The following is a 24,644-nucleotide window of genomic DNA, read 5'->3' as shown; positions in this document are numbered from 1 at the left end:
TCTTGGGATTGCAGGGGTGGAAAAATATTAGCATAATAGACTGAAAACAGACAGTTAGTTTCAATGGGTCATCTCCAGTTTGTAAGTTGTTGCTGATGGAATGTTGCAAGGCTCACTATTGGGGATTTGGCTATTTCATTGGGCCAGTAAAGAGCCTGCAAAGGGATACAGACAGACTCATTGAGTGAGCAAGAAAATGGCAAATGGAATATAATGTGGAGAAATGTGGGGCTAGTGATGTTTGTAGAAAGAATAGATAGAGAATTTTTTTTAATACTAAGAAACAAATAAATGTTGATACTGGGGGGATTTGGTTGTCCCTGTACACAAAACACAAGAACATATAGGAGAGGAGCAAGAGTTGACCAGTGCCTGCTCTGCCATTCAATAAGATCATGGCTAATCTTAGGCTTCAACTCCACTTTCCCATCCACTTCCCATATTCTTTGATTCCCTGACAGACAAAAATCTGTTTATCCCAGCCTCAAATATAATCAACAATGCAGCATCCACAACCCTCTGGGGTAGAGAATTCCAAGAATTCACAATCCTTTGAGTACAGCAATTTCTCCTCATCTCAGTCCTAAATGATCTACCATTTAAATTGAAACTGTGCCCCTGTTCTAGATTCCCCAGCCAGCAGAAACAACTTCTCAGTGTCTACCCTGTCAAGCCCCCTCAGGATCTTGTATGTTTCAGTGCAATCACTTTTCATTCTTCTAAACTGCAAACAATATAGGGCCAATATATCCCCTTCTCATCTTACCCCATGGACCTATCTAGGGAAAGAAAGTTAGCATAAAGGTACAGAAAGCAATTAGTAAGGCAAATTGCATATTGGCCTTTATTGCAAGGGATTTGGAGCACAAGAATAAGGAAATCTTGCTGTAATTGTACAGGAGGCTCAAGGTGCGGTATGACCTACTTCTGCTTATGTTCTTGTTATTATAGCTTAACCACCTCTTTCTCAGGTAGAATGGCATGGTGGCGCAGCGGTTAGCACTGCTGTCTCACAGCACCAGGGACCCGAGTTCAATTCTGGCCTTGGGTGACTGTCTGTGTGGAATTTGCATGTTCTCCTCATGTCTGCATGGGTTTCCTCGGGTGCTCCAGTTTCTTCCCACACTCCAATGATGTGCGGGTTAAGTTCATTGGCCATGCTAAAATTGTCCGTTAGTGTCAGGGGAATTAGCAGGGTAAATATGTGGGGTTATGGGGAGAGGGCCTGGGTGGGACTGTTGTCAGTGCAGGCTTGATGGGCTGATGACTTCCTTCTGCACTGCAGAGATTCTATGATTATAGATATGCTCAAGGTTCATTCAGGGTCCTTTGTTGAGATGTTTTCAATATCTTCAGAGGGATTCTTCCCCTATCTAAGGGTTTCTTCTCACTTTTCCCACTGCAGCACCCACTGGATATTGCTTATTTGCAGTGCTGGCTCTCCCTATAGAATGGTAATAGTGCTGGGAGCACATCTTACATATATAACTAACCTCAAATGAGTTGCAGTCATGAAGGAATCATTGTAGGCAGCAGTCAGCAGCAATCTTGCCCCAGGGGATAATTCAGAACTTAGTTTCCTCTGAATAAAATTGCTGTTAAAAAGTTTTAGAACTTGGATTTGGCTTGGTCAGAGATGGAGATGGTCTCACATTATTTTATCTTAATTCATTTGTAACTAAAAACAGATTTATATAATTGAAAAAAATAAAAAGTAGAAATACCTGAGACAATAACTCAGTACAAACCAATGACTATAGAATTATAGAAACTTAGAGTATAGAGGTGGTCATTTGGTTCATCATGTCTGTACTGGCTCTTTGAAAGAGCAATCATCCTTAATCCCATATAAATTATTTATGGAATCAGTTTCCATCACCTTTGCAGGTGGAGCATTCCAGACCAGGAAAAATCTAATGCCAATACCTTCACATGTGATGTTGTCATTCTTCAGCTTGTGGCCAGGATAGCAAGAACAGCGAACACTGGTACCTGTGTCAGTGCACTGGTGTTGGCAGGGTCCACCTCCTGTGAGGAAGATATTGGAAGCAAAGAGGTTATTAAAAATTTAATGATCTCCCCTCTGATACCACAAATGCTTTTATTATATTCATACAGTAAGTCAAAGCATCAGATTCTGCTTCCCTCTCCACATTTTGGCAGTATGACAACATCAAGTTAGAAATTTGTGATGAAGATATTTTGAGACTAAAGTTGTCCATGAAACTAAGTGGTACAGGCCACGAAATTCAGTTCTGTATCAATCAGTTTTCCAGCACTAGGACTGGTGGCACAGTGGTTACCACTGCTGCCTCACAGCACCAGGAACCCGGGTTCAATTCCCGGCTTGGATCACTGCGGAGTCTGCACGATCTACCCGTGTCTTTGTAGGTTTCCTCCGGGTGCTCCGGTTTCCTCCCATAGTCTGAAAGAGGTGCTGGTTAGGTGCAATGGCCATGCTAAATTTTCCCTCAGTGTGTATGCGCCGGAGTGTGGTGACTAGGAGATTTTCACAGTAACTTCATTGCAGTGTTAATATAAGCCTACTTGTGACACTAATAAATAAACTTAAAACTTAAGCAGGATTGCCTCCAAAATGACGTTATCGCACAAATCCAGTGCTAACTATTTAGGTGTAAGCAGCAGCATAGGAGCATGCACCAGAAGTATATGGAGTGGACAGATCATAATGTCAATCAGTGTGTGTATCAGTATTGTTGTTATTTCTGAGCTCAACATTCCAGATAATGCTTTCTCTTAACCTTCACAGCTGAATGTGGTCAGCAGTGGTAAGGACCCACCTGAAGGCATCATCAATTACTTTCAGGTTAGTTGCTAATTGATTTCTATTGGCCAAAGGTTAAGAGTAGAGTGATGGGATGGTAATTAAGTAGGTTGGATTTGTTTTTTTTTGTGGACAGGACATATCTGGGCAATTTTCCATATTGTTGGGTAGATGCCAGTGTTGCAGTTGAACTGGAATACCTTTCCGAGAGGTGTGGCTTATTCTGGAGCACAAATCTTCAATACTGTTGCCGGAATGTTGTCTGGGTCCATGGCCTTTGCAGCCTTTAAATAAAGACCATATGTAATGGCCCATATTGTTCATGCAATATAAAAAAAATTTTTCAAACTATGTTTACCCATCTGTAATTATACAGTTGCAATGTACTCTACTTACACAATTCCCAGAGGACTCACAGGTATAACTTAGCTATACAGATTAGAAGACCTCAGATTTTGTCTTTGTTCTCTGAAAATTGGTTGAAAACAAGGTGACATTTGAATTATTGACAGATAAACAGATCAACACTTTCCTAAAATATTCCTCAGCAGTCACCACATAGAACACCACCCCCACCAGAAAATGCTCCTGTTAACGGAGATACTCCTCCCTTTTGCCCTCCTGGTTCACATTGATTCTCTCCGACACATAGGATGCAGCAACAGGAGCTCTGGAAATCCCTGAGCGGACTGTCAATGTCATTTGGCAGAATGCCTCATCACCAGAACTCACAAACAAGCACCAAGACCTGGCTTGGCTGGTGGTGAGAAGGGCACTCCCCGTCAGATCCTTCATGCACGCCCGAGGTCGCAACCTCACCGCACGCTGCCCTCGAAGCGGCTGCGGAGCTGATGAGATGGTCGCACACCTCCTTGTGGAATGTGCCTTTGCAAAGAAGGTCTGGAGCGAGATGCAGTGGTATTTGTCGCGGTTCGTCCCGAGCAGCTCGGTGACGCAGGACTCTGTGCTCTACGGGCTGTTTCCGGGGACGCACACCGAGACAAATATCAACTGCTGCTGGAGGGTCATCAACTCGGTGAAGGACGCGCTTTGGTCCACCCGAAACTTGCTGATCTTCCAGCTGAAAGAATTGTCCTCGACCGAGTGTTGCAGACTGGCACATTCCAAGGTCCAGGACTACGTGCTCAGGGACGCGCTCAAGCTTTGGGGCAGCCGCCGCAAAGGCACAATGGGGAAAGGCCACAGTGTAAAACGTCTCAACCGAGGCAGACCGAGGGCCCGGTAACTGCAGAATACCCTCGGCCTGCGTAACTGTGTGCCAATCTGAAAAATAACGGCACACAGTAAACTCTGATGATGTACATATTTTGAAGTAATGAAATGCAATGAATGTAATGTTTTGTAAATAAGCACTGTATTGTAGGGTAAAAATGATTCATTTTTTGCACTGTTTGTAACTTTTGGATCTGTCGTTTGCAATGTCTTATTTGAGAGTTTTTTTATGAATAAAGTATATTTTTGAAATAAAAAAAACAGGAGCTCTGGAAAAATGGAATTGTAAAAGATAAATCTTGGCATTTTTGAGACACAAGACCACAAAAGTCTCATTAAACATGCAAATTCGATTTAAATTTGGTTCTCGCTGCATCTTGCAGCTTTCTTGCTGCCGGCACTAATTATCTATTAGCTCAACTTATGCTTCTTGACATTTGATTACAAGGAAACCCAATGATTTGTGGGATCCTGTTGTGTACAAATTTGCCATCACATTTCCTGCATAATACTACTGATTGTGCAGCAACACATGTAATTCATTGGAAAATCCTGACGCCACAAAGCTTGCAAAATAAATAAAATTTATTATTTCTTCTGAAATGTACACAGCAGTGTGCGTACAACTTTATCCTGGTTTCATAAACATGAGTGCTAACTTTGGTTTTGAAAATGAGCTTTTTTTTATTGTATTGCTTTGCCTGCATTTTGTATTGGTGCAATCATTTTGTTGTTTAAACCCGACTTTTTTCCCCAATGCATGACTCCTATCTCCTGACGGCCAATTTGTACACAGCAAGATCTCACAAATTGCCAGGTTTCTTCCTATTTAAACCGAGGCCAGTGTGACAGTTTAATATATAGGTAATTAGTTATGATGGCAAGAAATCTGCTCTAAAAAAAAATGCCAAAATGTATTTTTATTTCATCGCCAGCCCTCCAGATTTCCTGTACTTCATACAATGGGCAGGAGAGCACCAACAAGAACTAGGAGTATTGAAGGGGGAAAGAATATCTCTGGGGACAGGGAGTGGATTTTCTGTTCCCAGAAACTATGTGCAGTGGTAGGCGGGAAACTTGTCGTGATTCCCTTTGGACAGTGAGTTGGGTCCTTGCGCAAGATCGGCTACTTTTCAGATCATTATTTATGCATCAGCAAGAAGCTCAATAAAATAGGTGGCAGAGCAGACAGGGATTCATCAACCCTGCCATTATCTCATGGGATCGAATGTTCTGATGCCATATTTAAATGGCATCCACACATATTCATACATGTCAGAAGTGGGCTGAATGTCTCAGTTAGCATGCTGTCCAAATGCACAAAACTATCTGCACCACGTTTTAGTGACACTTCCCTGGAGAGACTCCTCTAGGTCAACGAGGACTGGCGGGAGGTCCCTTAACTAAGAGATGGGAGTAGGAAGTCAGCTAACATCACCACACAGCCTGGGAGGAGATCGTTAGGGAGGTCAGAACCTGTGGCCCACAAAGGCTTTGCAGTGCACGAAGAGAATGAATGATCTTATCCACTTCATAAGAGTAAGTGAACTTTCTCCTCACTCCAAACTCTGATTCTCATAAGACCATCAGGCAGTCAAAGTGTTAGGAGTCTGCAGGGATGGCAAACACTACCAGCAGATGGGACATCGGCACCGGTTCTCTGACAGACACTAACTTGACCATTGCACATATGATCCTACAACAAAGTGCCTTCATCCATTAATGGGGAGGGCTCAGCACACTCAGCAGGCATGCATACTTCTGAAAAGCTTGTGTGGTGAACCACTGTTACTAAATGTATGTGCCTGGACACACCCATGCTGCACCTGGCCCGAGACTCTTCCCTTTCCACCTGAGACCTCTCCTTTTCCACCCAGAGTGGGGTATAAAGGTGATGGTCCCTCCTCCTCGCCTCAGTCTAGATCAGGTCAGCTACAAGGGTGTGCTCCTGTTCTCTGTGAATAAAAGCCTATTAGTTTCCCTCACTCCCAGGAGTCTTTGTGTCGTAATTGATAGTGCATCAATTTTATTCACAGAGAAAAAAAAACGGAATGGAGCAACTTTTAAAGCCCGATACCCTAAACCTGGATCCGCAAGCGCCGGGGGCCGCCAACAGCTTTAATCACTGGCTGAAGTGCTTCGAAGCCTTCCTCGGAGCCTCCACGGCCGTCCGGTCCGATGCAGACAAGCTGCACGTGCTCAACGCCCGGGTAAGCGACGCAGTTTTCGCCACCATCTGTGACGCAGAAACGTACACAGATGCGCTAGCATTCCTAAAGAGCCAATACAGCCAACAGACGAACGAAGTCTACGCCAGGCATCTGCTAGCTACCCGTAAACAGCGGCTGGGAGAATCAAACGCACAGTTCCTCCGTGAACTACGTGCGCTCGGCAGGGCCTGTAACTGCAAGGCTGTATCCGCTGCGCAGTATACAGAGGACTTCATCCACGATGCCTATGTTACGGGCATCGCATCCAACTATATTCAACAGCGCCTGCTAGAACAAGGTGGGCTAGATCTTCCAAAAGCTGTAACACTCGCGGAATCCCTAGAAGTGGCATCCCGTAACCTCGAGGCGTACGCGCCCGATCACGCGACATCGTGGGCCTCACGGCCACTATCATCCCAGTACCTAGGAGGGTCTCAGACTTATGCCACACAGCGCCCCACCAACGACTCGACGGCTGCGGCCGTGGCAGCTCCAAAGTGTTATTTTTGTGGCCTAGCGAAGCACCCCCGACAACGCTGCCCGGCAAGGGAGGTGTTCTGCTCAGGGTGTGGAAAATAAGGCCACTACGCGAAAGTCTGCAGGGTGAAGTCGGCCTCAAAACCAAATAGCACAGCATGCGACCCGAGGGAACAGAAAACCCGAACGCCATCAGCCGCGTGTGACTCAAGGGATCCACCATATTGGACACCAGCGACCACTTGTGAGCCCGGGGAGCCGCCATTTTGGACGCCATCGGCCACGTGGGAGTCAAGGGGGCTGCCATCTTGGATGCCGTCGGCCACATGCGAGACAAGGGAGCCGCCATTTTGGACGCCGGCCGATGATTCTCCGGGACCCACGGTGGCAGCGATCCAGCTGGACCAGTCTCGTCCACATCAGCTCGCCAGGTCCATGATGGACATACAGGTAAACGGCCGCACGGGAAATTGTTTGTTTGACAGCGGGAGTACGGAGAGCTTTATCCACCCCGATACTGTGCGCCGCTATGCCCTTTCGGTACGGCCAGTCAAACAAACCATCTCCTTGGCCTCAAAGTCCCGCTCCGTGGATGTCCTCGGGTACTGTGTGGTGACTCATACGGTTCGGGGGGACTGATTACGCAAATTTAAGCTCCTGGTGCTTCCACGCCTCTGCGCTCCCGTACTCTTAGGGCTCGATTTCATGACCCATCTTAAGAGTGTCACGCTACAGTACAACGGGCCTCTTTCCCCGATCTCTGTCTGCAACCCACAGTTCCTAGATTACCCACTGCGCACCACCTGCGGCCTTTCAACCCTCCAAGTCACCCCTCCACCGCTATTCGAACACCTCACCCCCGAGTGTAAGCCCATTGCCACTAAGAGCAGACGGTACAGTGCGGGGGACAGGCCCTTCATTAGGTCCGAGGTCCAGCGGCTCCTGAAGGAAGGGATCATTGAGGCGAGCACCAGCCCCTGGACAGCACAGGTGGTAGTGGTCAAAACTGGGGAGAAACACCGGATGGTCATCGATTATAGTCAGACCATCAACCGGTACACGTAGCTGGATTGTATCCCCTTCCGCGCATATCCGACATGGTCAATCGGATTGCGCAATACCGGGTGTTCTCCACGATCGACCTCAAATCGGCTTACCACCAGCTCCCCATCCACCTGGAGGACCGCAAATATACGGCTTCCGAGGCGGATGGCCGCCTCTACCACTTTCTTAGGGTTCCCTTCGGTGTCACCAATGGGGTCTCGGTCTTGCAGCGCGAAATGGACTGAATGGTGGACCAGAACGGGGCTGCAGGCCACCTTCCCGTACCTGGATAACGTCACCATCTGCGGCCATGATCAGCAGGACCACGACGCCAACCTTAATAAATTCCTCCGTATGGCCGCTCTCCTGAATCTGACCTATAATAAGGAGAAGTGTGTTTTCCACACTCACCGCCTCGCCATCCTGGGATATGTGGTGGAAAACGGGGTCATCGGCCCCGATCCTGACCGCATGCGCCCCCTCATAGAACTTCCCCTCCCCACCACTCTTAAAGCACTGAGGAGATGCCTGGGCTTCTTCTCATACTACGCCCAGTGGGTCCCTAATTACGTGGATAAAGCCTGTCTGCTTATCAAATTCACCCTTTTGCCCCTGTTGGGAGAGGCCCGCTCGGCCTTCAACCGCATCAAAGCGGACGTCGCAAAGGCCACGATGCACGCTGTGGATGAGTCAATCCCCTTTCAGGTGGAGAGTGATGCGTCTGACTTCGCCCTGGCCGCCACCCTCAACCAGGCGGGCAGACCCGTAGCCTTCTTCTCACGAACCCTTCAGGGCTCAGAAATCCGACACTCCTCGGTCGAGAAGGAGGCTCAGGCCATCGTCGAAGCAGTGCGACACTGGCGCCACTACCTAGCTGGCCGACGGTTCACCTTGCTCACGGACCAACGTTCGGTGGCTTTCATGTTCAACAACGCGCAGAGGGGCAAGATTAAGAATGATAAGATACTGAGGTGGAGGATTGAGCTCTCCACCTACAATTACGATATCTTATACCGGCCCGGGAAGCTCAATGAGCCCCCGGACGCCCTGTCTCGCGGAACATGTGCTAGCGCGCAGGTGAACCAACTACAGACTCTCCACAATGACCTCTGTCACCCGGGGGCACCAGGCTCTACCATTTTATTAAGGCCCGTAATCTGCCCTATTCTGTTGAGGACGTCCGGTCTATAACCAGACACTGTCCGGTCTGCGCAGAATGTAAGCTGCACTTCTATCGGCCGGACCGGGCACACCTCATAAAAGCCACCCGCCCCTTTGAACGCCTCAGCGTCGATTTCAAAGGGCTCCTTCCTTCTTCTGACCGCAACATCTATTTCCTCAACGTGATAGCTGAGTACTCCCGATTCCCCTTTGCCATCCCCTGCTCGGACATGACCTCAACCATGGTCGTCAAGGCCCTGCACGGCCTCTTCACCCTGTTCGGTTACCCTAACTACATCCACAGCGACCGGGGATCCTCATTCATGAGCGATGAGCTGCGTCAGTACCTGCTCTCCAAGGGCATAGCCTTGGGTAGGAACAAAGAACAAAGAACAGTACAGCACAGGAAACAGGCCCTTCGGCCCTCCAAGCCTGTGCCGCTCCTTGGTCCAACTAGACCAATCGTTTGTATCCCTCCATTCCCAGGCTGCTCATGTGACTATCCAGGTAAGTCTTAAACGATGTCAGCGTGACTGCCTCCACCACCCTACTTGGCAGCGCATTCCAGGCCCCCACCACCCTCTGTGTAAAAAACGTCCCTCTGATATCTGAGTTATACTTCGCCCCTCTCACCTTGAGCCCGTGACCCATCGTGATCGTCACCTCCGACCTGGGAAAAAGCTTCCCACTGTTCACCCTATCTATACCCTTCATAATCTTGTACACCTCTATTAGATCCCCCCTCATTCTCTGTCTTTCCAGGGAGAACAACCCCAGTCTACCCAATCTCTCCTCATAGCTAAGACCCTCCATACCAGGCAACATCCTGGTAAACCTTCTCTGCACTCTCTCTAACGCCTCCACGTCCTTCTGGTAGTGCGGCGACCAGAACTGGACGCAGTACTCCAAATGTGGCCTAACCAGCGTTCTATACAGCTGCATCATCAGACTCCAGCTTTTATACTCTATGCCCCGTCCTATAAAGGCAAGCATACCATATGCCTTCTTCACCACCTTCTCCACCTGTGTTGCCACCTTCAAGGATTTGTGGACTTGCCCACCTAGGTCCCTCTGTGTTTCTATACTCCTGATGACTCTGCCATTTATTGTATAACTCCTCCCTACATTATTTCTTCCAAAATGCATCACTTCGCATTTATCCGGATTAAACTCCATCTGCCACCTCTCCGCCCAATTTTCCAGCCTATCTATATCCTGCTGTATTGCCCGACAATACTCTTCGCTATCCGCAAGTCCAGCCATCTTCGTGTCATCCGCAAACTTGCTGATTACACCAGATACGCCTTCTTCCAAATCATTTATATATATCACAAATAGCAGAGGTCCCAGTACAGAGCCCTGCGGAACACCACTGGTCACAGACCTCCAGCCGGAAAAAGACCCTTCGACCACTACCCTCTGTCTCCTATGGCCAAGCCAGTTCTCCACCCATCTAGCCACTTCTCCTTGTATCCCATGAGCCTTAACCTTCTTAACCAACCTGCCATGTGGGACTTTGTCAAATGCCTTACTGAAATCCATATAGACGACATCCACGGCCCTTCCTTCATCAACCGTTTTTGTCACTTCCTCAAAATACTCCACCAAATTTGTAAGGCACGACCTCCCTCTTACAAAACCATGCTGTCTGTCACTAATGAGATTGTTCCGTTCTAAATGCACATACATCCTGTCTCTAAGAATCCTCTCCAACAACTTCCCTACCACGGACGTCAAGCTCACCGGCCTATAATTTCCTGGGTTATCCCTGCTACCCTTCTTAAACAACGGGACCATATTCGCTATCCTCCAATCCTCAGGGACCTCACCCGTGTCCAAAGAAGCGACAAAGATTTCCGTCAGAGGCCCAGCAATTTCATCTCTCGTCTCCCTGAGCAGTCGAGGATAGATGCCATCAGGCCCTGGGGCTTTGTCAGTTTTAATGTTCCCTAAAAAACCTAACACTTCCTCTGTTAGGACTACCAGCTACAACCCCAGGGGTAATGGACAGGTAGAGAGGGAGAACGCGACAGTCTGGAAGGCCGTTTTACTAGCGCTACGGTCTAAAGGCCTTCCAGTCTCCCGCTGGCAAGAAGTCCTCCCCGATGCACTACATTCAATTCGGTCCCTCCTGTGTACGGCCACCAACGCCACCCCCAATGAGCGGATGTTTGCTTTCCTGAGGAAGTCCTCCTCGGGAATCGCACTACTGTCGTGGTTGGCGTACCCAGGCCCCGTTCTGCTCCGGAGGCATGTACGACCCTATAAGTCAGACCCCCTAGTTGAAAAAGTCCAGCTCCTCCACGCCAACCCCCAATATGCCTATGTTCAGGTAGCACCAGGTCCGCTTACATCTTTGCCCATTATACGCAGCTCGCCTGAGCCCCCGGAGTCACCACGCAGGACCAGACCAGAAGGGACGGGGCGGATTCAAGCGGCTCTACCCTGCCATCGGAAGCAACACCCCAACCGGTACTGCGGCGGTCACAACGACTGGTCAAGCCGCCCGACAGGCTGAACCTGTGAAGGGACGATGCCTTACCTCAGATTGTGACTCTTATGTGTATATATATACCCTCATACCCCTGTACATATGGTTCCACCCACCCCGCCGGACTCTTTTTTAAAGGAGGGGTGAATGTGGTGAACCACTGTTACTACATGTATGTGCCTGGACACACCCATGCTGCACCTGGCCCGAGACTCCTCCCTTTCCACCTGAGACCCCTCTCTTTCCACCCAGAGTGGGGTATAAAGGTGATGGTCCCTCCTCCTCGCCTCAGTCTAGACCAGGTCTGCTACAAAGGTGTGCTCCTGTTCTCTGTGAATAAAAGCCTATTAGTTTCCCTCACTCACAGGAGTCTTCGTGTCGTAATTGATAGTGCATCAGCTTTGCAACAACAGGGAAAGATCCCAGACCAGAGAGGGGATACTGGAGTTCAGGTCACACTCCCTATGGGGAACAGGCAGCAGAGCTAGCTGGCAAGGAAAGAGATTGTTCCTGCATGGAAAACAAGATTGGCGTCTCCCAACAAATCAGTGAGGGGCTATCCATTATAAATTGGCCACACATGGGCATTGATTGTGCATTACCTATAATCTAATCACTAATTATCTCTTTTCTTTATTCCACCCACCAGCAAGAAAAGGTGGAGGGAGAATGCCAGCCAGTACATTAGCCAAAGCCCCCAGAACATCTCAGATGAGAATGAGGATCCATCTGAGACCCTTCACTTAGTTCACCTGCACCCAACACCAACGCAGATACACATCTCGGTGGGTCCTAGTTCCAGGGTAGTCGCAGAGTCACTATCTCATGAACACCTAACAGATACATGTCCACAGAAGCCAGAGGCAATGGCAGCTGAGGTCTCTGACACTCAAAAGAACTGCAGAAGAGCAGGCCCGTGCTGATGACAGGTCTTTGGAATCAGCCCTTGGAGAAATACTGGAGCTTCAAAGATAAGCAGGGGAACATCAGGCGTGGTTGTCAGAGGCTGTCAGCAGATTGGAACAAAGGATGGCAGTGTCCATCCACATTCTGTCTAATGTTATCAGTCCGGCATGCAAGCCCATCTAAGTCTCCATTATAAGGGTGGCAGCTGCCCTGGAGACTCAGGTTCAGCAGTTTCTGCTGGAATTGTGCTCAGACCTGCACATCATCGCTCTAGCCATGGATGGGTTCCAGCAGTGGCTAGGCAAGAGGGGGGCAATGCACTTTGACCTCCTCCCAGATTCCCCCCTTTTCAAGAAATCAGGAAAGTGTCCTCAGGTATCCACAAGAAGGAGGAACATTAGCCAGACACCCTGGGGCCATCAGTCTCCAAAGGTGTCTGGACACTCAAAATCCCTCTGCCTGTGAAAGCATCAACTCCAACTGGTCAGACTGAGGACAGTACTCCTGCCCCTGAACAGGAAACCTGAAAAAGGCCAAGGCTCTTCAGGCTCGGGCCTCCTAGGATCAGAGGATGCCTGGCAAAATCATCTCAGACAACAGGGCACAGCAAGCTGCCTCTATGTTGACTCACTCAATCTCGTCTCTATCAGTCACATTTAGATCCATATAGTCAGCAAATATGTAAGGAGATTACAGAAAACTGCAAGAAAAATAGGGTGGTAATATAAGGGAGTTTTAACTTGCCCAACATTGACTGGGACAGCCATCGTATTAGAGGCTTGGATGAAGAGAAATTTGTTGACTGTATTCAGGAGAAATTTCTCATTCAGTATGTGGATGGCCCGACTAGAGAGATGGAAAATCTTGACCTCCTCTTGGGAAATAAGGAAGGGCAGGTGACTGAAGTGTTAGTGAGGGATCACTTTGGGACCAGTGACAATAATTCCATTAGTTTTAAGATAGCTATGGAGAATGATAGGTCTAGCCCAAAAGTTAAAATTCTAAATTGGGGCAAGGTCAATTTTAATGGTATCAGGCAGGAACTTTCAACAGTTAATTGGGGAGTCTGTGAGAAGGCAAAGGGACATCTGGTAAGTGGGAGGCTTTCAAAAGTGTGTTAACCAGGGTTCAGGGTAAGCACATTTCTCTTAGAGTGAAGGGCAAGGCTGGTAGAAGTAGGGAAGCCTGGATGACTCAGGATATTGAGGCCCTGGTCAAGTAGAAGAAGGAGGCACATGACATGCATAGGCAGCTGGGATCAAGTGGATCCCTTGAAAAGTACAGAGGGTGTAGGAGTAGAGTTAAGAGAGGAATCAGGAGGATCAACAAGGTCATCTATGTGCGGATCCACAAAAGATGGGTGAGATCCTAAATGAATATTTCTCATCAGTGTTCACTGTTGAGAAAAGCATGGATGTTAGGGAACTTGGGGAAATAAATAGTGATGTCTTGAGGAGTGTTCATATTACAGAGGAGGTGGTGCTGGAAGTCTTAAAGCGCATCAAGGTAGATAAATCCCTGGGACCTGATGAAGTGTATCCTAGGACACTGTAGGAGGCTAGGGAGGAAATTGTGGGTCCACTAGCAGAGATATTTGAATCATCAATAGTTACAGGTGTCTGAAAATTGGAGGATGGCAAATGTTGTGCCTTTATTTAAAAAGGGCTGCAGGGAAAAACGTGAGAACCACAAGCCGGTGAGCTTCACATCCGTACTGGGTAAGTTGTTAGAAGGTCTTTTAAGAGACAAGATCTACAGGCATTTAGAGATGCAAGGACTGACTAGAGATAGACAGCATGGCTTTATGAGTGGAAAATCATGTCTCACAAATTTGATTTGAGTTTTTTGAAGGGGTAACCAAGAAGGTAGATGAGGGCAGTACAGTTGATGTTGCCTACATGGACTTTAGCTAGGCCTTTGACAAGGTACCACATGGTATGCTGTTGCACAAGGTTAAATCTCATGGGATCCAGGGTGAGGTAGCTAAATGGATACAAAATTAGCTTGATGACAGAAGACAGGGTGGTTGTAGGGGGTTGTTTTTCAAACTGGAGGCCTGTGACCAATAGTGTGTCTCAGGGATCAGTGATGGGTCTACTGTTATTTGTCATTTATATTAATGATTTGGATGAGAATTTAGTAGGCATGGTTTGTAAGTTTGCAGATGACACCAAGATTGGTCACACAGTGGACAGTGAAGAAGGTTATCTCGGATTGCAATGGGATCTTGATCAATTGGGCCAATGGGCTGACGAATGGCAACTGGAGTTTAATTTAGATAAATGCGAGGTGATGCATTCTGGTCGATTGAACCAGGGCAGGACTTACTCAGTTAATGAGAGATCTAGGGGTACAGTTTCATAGCTCCTTGAAAGTGGAGTCACAGGTGGACAGAGTGGTGAAGAAGGCATTCGGCATGCTTGGTTTCATTGGTCAGAACATTGAATACAGGAGTTGGGATGTCTTGTTGAAGTTGTACAAGACATTGGTAAGGCCACACTTGGAACACTGTGTACAGTTCTGGTCACCCTATTATAGAAAGGATATTATTAAACTAGAAAGAGTGCCCAGAAGAGATTTACTAGGATGCTACCGGGACTTGATGGTTTGAGTTATAAGGAGAGGCTGGACAGACTGGGACTTTTTTCTCTGGAGCGTAGAAGGCTGAGGGATGATCTTATAGAGATCTATAAAATAATGAGGAGCATAGATCAGCTAGATAGTCAATACCTTTTCCCAAAGGTAGGGGAGTCTAAAACTAGAGGGCATAGGTTTAAGGTGAGAGGGGAGAGATATGCCCCCCCAGAGGGGCAATTTTTTCACACAGAGGGTGGTGAGTGTCTGGAACAAGCTGCCAGAGGTAGTAGTGGAGGCGAGTACAATTCTGTCTTTTAAAAAGTGTTTAGACACTTATGTGGGTAAGATGGCTATAGAGGGATATGGGCCAAACGCGGGAAATTGTGACTAGCTTAGAGATTTAAAAAAGGGGCGGCATGGACAAGTTGGGCCGAAGGGCCTGTTTTCATGCTGTAAACCTTTATGACTCTATAAGCGACATGAAAAAATCTAATTCCTACATTAATGTAATGGTTGGACCACACATATAAGCCCTGCATCAGAGTATCATATAATATGGCCTGATGAGTGTAGTTCTCGAAAGGTTATTGATCATCCTGATGCAGCTGCACTGAAGTCTGTTCTCCAGGTATGTTATAGGTATTTATTATGATCCACATTGGAGTCATTCCAACTAACTGCATTTTTCAATAGCCTCCATGTAATAACTGTCAGATTTTTGTTACAATTTAATTAATTGTGAAGGACCATAGTCTTTTGTGCCTGCCTAAAGCGTTACCGCAATTACTGCTGAACGTTACTCTTATTAGATCCCACTCTCTATATGCAGGATGCTGAGCAATGGAAGTTTTTCTACTTGTCGACTTTTGAAATGTTTGGTAGATGGTGATGTGTCTGAGATATAGGTGAGTCCCTAAGCTCATTATGCCAGCTTATAGCACGTGAAGATCTTGACTGAAAATCTGTGTTAGGTCTCAGGAGAATCAACACAAATCCTTCAATGTTACAGTGCAATCAGTATGTGCACTGTGGTAGATTGAGAATGTGGAGGGCTGAACTAGGATGAGAACAATGCTCCTGCACATCTCTTGAGTGTTCTTTAGTATTTACAAGGGTACTAAGTTATTAAATGCTGTGTCAATACTGACTAGGCCACGTCTCTCCTAGATGCCAAGGCAATGCTGGACTTTGATCTGATGAAGGCAGTGTAATGAGTGCCTGGATGGTCCTGCTGAAGCACTCTCTGTGCACACAAAGGTAACTGGATTCATAAACTCACTTCCATGCTATAGAGTAATAGATCAAAGTGCCTTGAAGAGTAATGTCATCCTCGGGCTCAATATCAAGAAATTGCATCACTATTAATTATGCATCAGAGATGGCTTTTGGAGAGATGCTGCAATCCAGATTTAGATCCGTCTTACGATGATCAGGCAGTAACCATTAGTCAATAATTTTCCTCCTTGAGCTGCTTTGTCAACCTCCTTTAATTCTGCCATGAATGCTTTGATATTTGCAGTAGCATTTCTGCTTCTTGAAGGCTGCCATAGCCAGTGGAAAAGACAGCACCATGTCTAATTGCTTCAGATTGAGTGCTGGTGGAATAGGGGCAGCAGGGTGCCACAGTGGTTAGTACTGCTGTCTCACAGTGCCAGGGACACAGGTTTGATTCCCAGCGTGGGTAACTGTCTGTGTGGAGTTTGCACATCCTCCCCGTGTCTGCATGGATTTCCTCCCACAGTCCAAAAGACATGTTGGTTAGGTGCATCGGCTGTGCTAAATTCTCCCTCAGTGTATCTGAACAGGCGCCGGAGTGTGGGGACTAGAGGATTTTCACGGTAACTTCATTGCAGTGTTAATGTAAGCCTATTTGTGACACTAATAAATAAACTTTAAACTTATCCCATTACAGCATGCTACATGCTCCCTCTGGTGCTCAGGCTTCCAAGGATGAGAACCAGAGGGAGCATGAATGATTATTCCTTCTGAGATGGATGACCTTCATGGAAATGCTGAGGATGACAAAGAAGGTATAATATCTAGCCTGCATCTAAGGGACAGGAGAAATGTGCTCATACCAGCTAGCCTTAACTTTATTTGCCCTGGAACCTTGTCACTCTAAGAGTCCAGCAGCATATCTTCAGCATCATGCCCATACAATGGCTTCTTCCTATGGCACAGCGGAATCCTCACCCTCTTCAAGTTCATCCTGTTGCATATTTTCCTCATCTGAGGAGATGCGTACCTCCCTCCATGTCTCCATTTGTAACTCATCCTTCCTTTGCAGCACTGGGTTAAGCAGGGCATAGCAAACCACAATGATGCAGGACCCCCTCCAGGGAGAGTACTGGAGAGTCTTGCCTGATCAGTCTAAACATCTGAAATGCATCTTCAACATGCCAATCATCAGCTCTATCAAAGATATTGTTGCAGAATGTGCCACATTGTATCCCTCCTCAAGATGCACTTTGTGGATGATGAATGGGTATCATTCACCATGTCTTTTGGAGGTAACATAGAAACATAGAAGATAGGAGCAGGAGGAGGCCATTTGGCCCTTCAAGTCTGCTCCACCATTCATTACGATCATGGCTGATCGTCCAACTCAGCCTAATCCTGCTTTCTCCCCATAATCTTTGATCCCATTCGTCCCAAGCGCAATATCTAGCCACCTCTTGAATACATTAACCCGTCACTGAAGAGCCAACCTTGAATGTGTGGATAGATATCAAAGTTTCATGGTATCGGAGTATGACTCAAGCTCCCAGGGTATCTTGCACAAACATGTATTATCTGCTTTTGATAATCACAGATCAGCTGCATACTTGGAGGGTGGAAACCTTTTCAATTGATTAATCTTACTGGCTGCTGCCAGGGAGATCACAAAGCTACATGTGTGCAGTTGATGGTGTCCTGCACTGGTGGAAAGCTTAGGATTGCTTAAAATGACACAGCTCTGGCAGCCTAACTTGCTTCAGCCATGGTGAACTGAGCATAACTGTGTGCTTTATTGATTAGCATCAGTCACCTTTCATACTTTATGAGTTGACTATTGCAATATACTGCAGAGGACCCATTGGAGCCCTGAAACGATCTGCTGGCAAAAAAGTTGACTGCAGGAGTTACCTTCAGCGTGACTGGTATTGGAAGCTTCCCCACTCTGTCCATACATTTTGCAATCCCCATGGGGAATGTGGCAGATATGGTCCACCACATCCCTTGAGAAACAAAGACATCTGCGGCATTGTCTCTCACTCAGCTCCATGTATGAGCGGCAACTTCAGTAGACCCTTGTTTGTGCCAAAACCTCTATTGTTGTGGTCCCTCCTTATCAGCATATGGTGATAGGCCCTTCTTCTCCCTTGCATCAAACCTATCAAGAAGGCAGTATTAACCATGGGCTGCATTGTCTCTGTGGGTGAGTAGAACAGAGGCATAATTGCACCTTACCCTGGAGTGCTCTCATTCCATTACCAAGCCATGAAGCCAGTGTGGAGCCTTAGGTCTGCCGTCATTCCTGACATGGCATTCCCAGACTACCCCTTACAGTTGAAGCACATCCTAGAGGTTCGCAGGTGCCTGAGCATTCCCCAGTGACATTCACAAAGAGGCTTTGATCAGGCTGAATGCAGTCATGTGCTCTTACCCTCAGTCAAGCTACTATCAGCCTGTGCCCTTCAGCCTAGATGCTAGCTCAACCGCACACCAATTTCATAACTGAAATCATTGTGGCCTGTAAGCCATGACCATTCAAATGATAAAGCGGAGCTTGCTGCTTGTGTGCAACAGCATGGTCCCGTAATTGTTTGATTCTCCTTCACTCTTCACATGCCTCAAATACAGACATGTGGGCAATCAGATATTTCCCCAAGCCTTAATGGATTCTCACATAAATATGCTCCATGAGTTAAGGTGCCAAATTGCTACAATGGGCAATAGACACATGTTAACAGATCACAGCTGAGACATGATCTACAAGACTTGAACTAACAATTATTGGGGTTTCCCTTCAATCAACCCAAAATTGCTGTTGTTGACTTTCCCCACACATCCTCAGACACCATGTCCAGGCATTTCTTTTCAAGTGTTATTTTTCAACTGCACCATTCATAGCTGTTGATTACCATAGTAATGGGGCGGCACGGTAGCACAGTGGTTAGCACTGCTGCTTCACAGCTCCAGGGTCCCGGGTTCGATTCCTGGCTCGGGTCACTGTCTGTGTGGAGTTTGCACATTCTCCTCGTGTCTGCGTGGGTTTCCTCCGGGTGCTCCGGTTTCCTCCCACAGTCCAAAGATGTGCGGGTTAGGTTGATTGGCCAGGTTAAAAATTGCCCCTTAGAGTCCTGAGATGCATAGGTTAGAGGGATTAGCGGGTAAAATATGTGGGGGTAGGGCCTGGGTGGGATTGTGGTCGGTGCAGACTCGATGGGCCGAATGGCCTCCTTCTGCACTGTAGGGTTTCTATGATTTCTATGATTTCTATAGTGGTGCTACTTTTTGAGTGGGCAACTTATAACCTTCCCCTTCTTACCCTCCAAGTCCCTCCCACCCTCACTGCATCCAAATTCCCCTTCCTTCAATTACTCTCCTGCCTCCCCATCATCCTGGAGCCAATCTTCATTTATGTTGATATTCCTGTCCTCTCAATGAACCATCAACGTAGGTGTCCCCATCCCTATTGTTGACCTGGCTCCTCCCATTCTTGAGGCTCATGCACTGAGAGACTTTCAGGGATAACCTCCTCCCCACAACTTACCAACCCCCACTTTACTGGATGCAGATGCCTTCCCTAATCAAGGCAGTGCCATCTACTGCTCAGTATGAAACCTCCAAACCCCAGGACCAACGTCTGTTACAGACTGACCACACCCTGCACACCATATTCTACCCAACCATAAATACACAGAGAAGCATTCCCCCTCACAGGACAAGGGCTAAGACATGTGCGACATGCAGAGCTCTCAAGCATGGCATACATCTCCAGAGCTATGATGTGGCCTCATATCCAAAGTCTACCTCACACTAATAACCGCTTTACCTTTGACAAACCCCCCCCCCCACCACCACTCCAGTCATGCATCTGTCTTCCCCCACCTCCCTTCAGTGTTCCACTCATGCCCGCCTCCCCAGTCATCCTTCAGCCTTGGCCCTCCCTGCTGGTGTTGCCTCCTGTGCATCAGCCTTAGTGCAACTTCAGAGAAGCACAGCAGTTAAAGATAGGTGAAAGAAGTGTAACATACCTCGAAATCACTATGAAGTGAAGGTTGCCAGGTGCACACCACTTATATATAGTCGTAAAACAGGGCATTTAAATTCAGAGGGAGAAAGCTGACCCCGCCTTTAGCTAGCTATGAAAGTCAGGAGAACAACGTTTCAAACTACTTTCCCACCAAAGGGAAACTGACTTTTGCCATCTCTCCAAATGTTGTGATTAAAGTTTATTTATTAGTGTGACAAGTAGGCTTACATCAACACTGCAATGAAGTTACTGTGAAAATTCCCTTGCTGCCAGGAACGGAGAAATCCATTAAGGAAATTTAGTTTGAAAGAGTACAGTTGTGGAAGTTAAAATGTTCAGATTGAAGTTTCATAGCTTGGGAGCTAAATTGTGCAGAAGCTAAGCTGTCCAAATTAAAGTTTCATGCCTTCTCTGTAACAGCTGTGTAACAGCTTGTGAAAATGTCTATCGGCTTGCAGACCTTCAAAGGAGTCAGTGTCTGCTATTTCAGCATGAACAGGCTAATCTTCACCTGCATAGGCCCCACAACATTCTGCTTTTTGACCTTCACCAGAGAGTGAGCAAGACCAGATTTTTCCATAACAAATACCAAAGGCAAGATATGGGGATATGCCATGCAAATGAAGGATTAGCAGAAGTCAATTTTTCATCGAACGAGAAAGGGAGAAAAGCCAGGATTTAATTGGAAAATATGTATGCAAATGAAGGATTAGAAAAAATTGCTTGTTTCTGATTTGCTGTAATTGACTATAACTGCTAAGTTGTTTTTTGTTATGTCAGAACCACTTGCAGGACAGCTGCAAGGGGGGTTTTCCTTGTGCACAAGTCATTAAAGGCCTCGCGTTGGATGCTTGGTGTCTACCGCTGTTTGTACTCAAGTCGACTAAAAATGCCTAAAGTTGCTGGTACCCAGGATCTCTGACACAGTGTTTCTGTGAACAAAAGAGGTTTGTGTTGTGGGATGGTGTTCTAGGTAGTGGGGAAAGTGTTTGTTGAAGACAATTTTGGATAAGTAATGTTCTGATTATTTGTTGAAGATTCAATTTCTTGTAACAGATTTCATTTCAGCTATACTTTCACTCAAAGCAACAGGAGTTGACAGTGTGAGAATTTCTTTGGGGATGAGCGCAGGTGGATTCCAATGATGCTTCTAAAGTTGGAAAAGCAATGGTAGTTCTTAAAGGGACAAAAAAGGCAGCTGTGACTATGCCTCACATATAATCTGCAAATCATACATGTCTTAGGATCTAAATTTACTGGTCCAAATTGTTATACAATGGACCTCACCTTAATTAACACCTCACAGTGTGGTCAGAGCTAGTTGGTACCGGCAGCTAGCCATTTCCAGCGCACATTTTGCTGGAAGCACTAAATTGGGAGTTAGCTGACAACACTGCACAAGATGGTATACAGGATGGCATATTCAAAAAGTATTGGTAACAGTTATATTGACAAAAGAAAAAGACAATAAAATCTATGACGAAGAAATGGGAAAGAGGTTGAAAGCTTGGGACCCTGCCAGACAACCAGCTTTTCTTGCATTCTTTCCACATCATGTGGGAAATACTTGAAGAAGCTCCCAACATATGGGAAGATGATTCAAATCTTGGACAAACGTAAACTTTATAAAGAATTATCAGTGGAGAAGGAAAATATAAATGTTGACATAAAATAAGGAACCAAGTTTTTTGGAGACAACTTAAGCAATGGAGAATATGGGATTAAAAGTAGTATTTGTAGGAGATTTTAACTCTAAGTGAATGCGTTTTTAGTGAGTTAAAATCAGGTCAAATTCGGTTTAAAATATTAATGGATGATAAAGGCCAAAGGTAAGCAGTTGAATCTCGATTAGATTTGTAAGAAGTGGAATTATATCTAGCTACAGAGCAAGACCATTCCGACAATTGTAAAAGTATTGAGCTTTTCTGCCACTAGATGTCACTAAATAAAAATGAAGTGTTGAGTAAAAAGCACAAAGATTTGTGTGTTTAGTATTATTACTCAATAAGTATATACGTGTGTTTTGTGTGTGTGTGTGTATAATATGATGTGTGTTTTATCAATAGTGAAGTACTGCAGCTCTTTTCGTACTAGCAATGGGAATACTGGCTGCAATTCTCATGAAATTACAGAAAAATGAATGTTATAAATTCATCAAGGTTAAATTTTGCATGTACTAGCATATGATATGTATCTGTAATAATGTTATGCAAGATAAGAGTTTTCATGAATATAACAAAGAGCTTCATTCCAGGTCAGTCAGCAAAAACTACTTCATAGAAATCATAGAAACCCTACAGTACAGAAGGAGGCCATTCGGCCCATCGAGTCTGCACCGACCACAATCCCACCCAGGCCCTACCCCCACATATTTACCCGCTAATCCCTCTAACCTACGCATCTCAGGACTCTAAGGGGCAATTTTTAACCTGGCCAATCAACCTAACCCGCACATCTTTGGACTGTGGGAGGAAACCGGAGCACCCGGAGGAAACCCACGCAGACACGAGGAGAATGTGCAAACTCCACACAGACGGTGACCCGAGCCAGGAATCGAACCCAGGTCCCTGGAGCTGTGAAGCAGCAGTGCTAACCACTGTGCTACCGTGCCGCCTTGAACTTGAACTGTGAAAAAGACAGAAGCAGACTGAGGGAGGTGAGGCTCTTTAATTTTTTTATATACAAACATAAATTCGACTTACTTTGGGTTAGTCCAATTGGATCATGTATTATAAGCCCAATCTTTCCTTGTAAAGAAATAAGGGCTACAACATGTGGGGTAAATGCAAGAAATTAATTTTAAAATTATTTTTCTCTTAGAAAATGCAACTTGCTGTAGTTTAAGGGCAAAGTTGTTCAATCATATACATGGTCAACTCTGTTCACATTAATATGACATTCCTGATAAAGATTACATAGTATCCTAAGGGTCCTTACAATGACTAAAGTACGATACTAGTTTGGATAAGTAAAACCGCAATCTGATAAAGGAACACTAGGTCCCAAGTCTTATTATCTTACTGGACACCATATGTTGACCAAGCAGTTTGACCAACATGGCCATTACCCAATGCTACTTTTTCCAGAATAAATTGAGAAAAACATTGGTTACAAATGGCCGTCTCCCACACCACCTTTTAATTATAGATCAAAAAATTAATTATAAATATTTCCACGTAAGTTGTATTATCAGGCTTCATTCCAGGAGAATGTGGTAACAATCACTGCCACGTGAGATCCATCTAACAAGTCTCATACTCTTGGGGATCAAAGTAAAATTACTTTGGCGATTGATGGATATCTGAGTTCTCTTTAAAGTCTAATATTTGTGCTAAGTAAAAGTTTACCTTTAGGGTTCTCTCATAGAAATAAGAATTAGTTTTCTTTTTGGAGTATTATGTAAGTGTCATGATTTATACACTGAATAACCACCAATTCATGCTTTTTTATAACATTAAATTTATGTGTTTACTTAAAACTTAAATTGTCTCTTCTAATCTTCTGTACCAAACACTCCATGAATCCAACTCCTATTCCTTTTGGTGCCGGAATAAGTTCTGAGGCATTCTCACCCGGACCCGAACGATATCTGGGAAATTACAATCTAGCTAAAAATCAATTGAATTTTAGACTACCTGAAGGAAGGTAACAGTCTTAACTGACTTTGTTCCTTTGGGTGGCGGGGGCCTAATTGAACTCTGTGGGCTCGAATTACATGTCCTGGAGTTTAACTCCCTCTGGCTGAAGTTGAGGGAAATTAGTTTAGAGATATACGAGGTCCTGTTGACTTCACTGCGGTTAGGATTGTAAAAACACCCCAAACTTAGTATTGATTGAAAAGGTCAGGAACTCCAAGTTCCAACAGTCTTCGGACTACCACACACGTGTAGGCTGGGAGCGAAATGCACATACACAGATCTGTATCTTTACATTCTTTGAACCCAAGGCCAAAACAGTATGCCTGTGCATAAAAAAATGCACAGCAAACCCAAATCAGATGAACGGGTGTTTATCGCCATAGTCAACAAGTGTCCGAGGCAGGGCACAAGGATAGGGAGAGGTCCCAAACAGGGGAGAGGGGACAGGGAAAGGGCCAAAAGGGCCAGGTTAGAAACAAAGACAGGGGACTGAAACAGGTCTCAGTTAAGAAATATAAGCACCAGGAAACAGGTTTCAAGTTAGAGAAAAGGCTGCAGAGAGTAGGCAGAGAGGGCTCAGGAGAAGCCCTGGTAATTGAAGAAGGCAGTTGGGACAAAGGAATCTCTTTTGAGCGATAGTGTTCTGTTCAGCATGGCTGAAATTCTGAGGTTTTGCCTGTATTTTGTTGTTTGGGTGCATACTCGGGAATTCAATTAATGGAATCTTGGGCGATGGATGAAACACATGCAAACTTCGGCTGTTCAGCTAATTAATTATGCATCAAGAGCTCGCGAGTCTCATAGCAGGGTGGGCAGGAAGTTGACTACCCTGCCTTTACCTCATTGGATTAAAGGTCTTGGCACCATATTTAGGTGGAACCCA

At 45.9% G+C, this 24,644-nt stretch overlaps 1 protein-coding gene across 4 annotated transcripts in view; it reads right to left on the bottom strand.

Annotated features, from left to right (window-relative positions):
* Window positions 1–24,644, bottom strand: part of LOC144498644 (fibulin-1-like) — a 309,419-nt gene that overhangs the window by 243,472 nt on the left and 41,303 nt on the right. For all 4 annotated transcript variants that reach the window (XR_013498738.1, XM_078220077.1, XM_078220076.1 and 1 more), the window contains exon 6: window positions 1,927–2,028. Coding sequence is in view for 3 of the 4 variants with exons in the window: in XM_078220077.1 (XP_078076203.1) it covers window positions 1,927–2,028 (102 nt within the window). In the remaining variant the exon portion in view is untranslated. The remainder of the gene's footprint in view (window positions 1–1,926; window positions 2,029–24,644) is intronic.

The sequence above is a fragment of the Mustelus asterias genome, chromosome 9 (genome assembly GCF_964213995.1).
Source record: "Mustelus asterias chromosome 9, sMusAst1.hap1.1, whole genome shotgun sequence".
NCBI lineage: Eukaryota > Metazoa > Chordata > Chondrichthyes > Carcharhiniformes > Triakidae > Mustelus > Mustelus asterias.
Note: the sequence above shows the minus strand (reverse complement) of the source record. Positions and strands in the feature narration are given on the sequence as shown.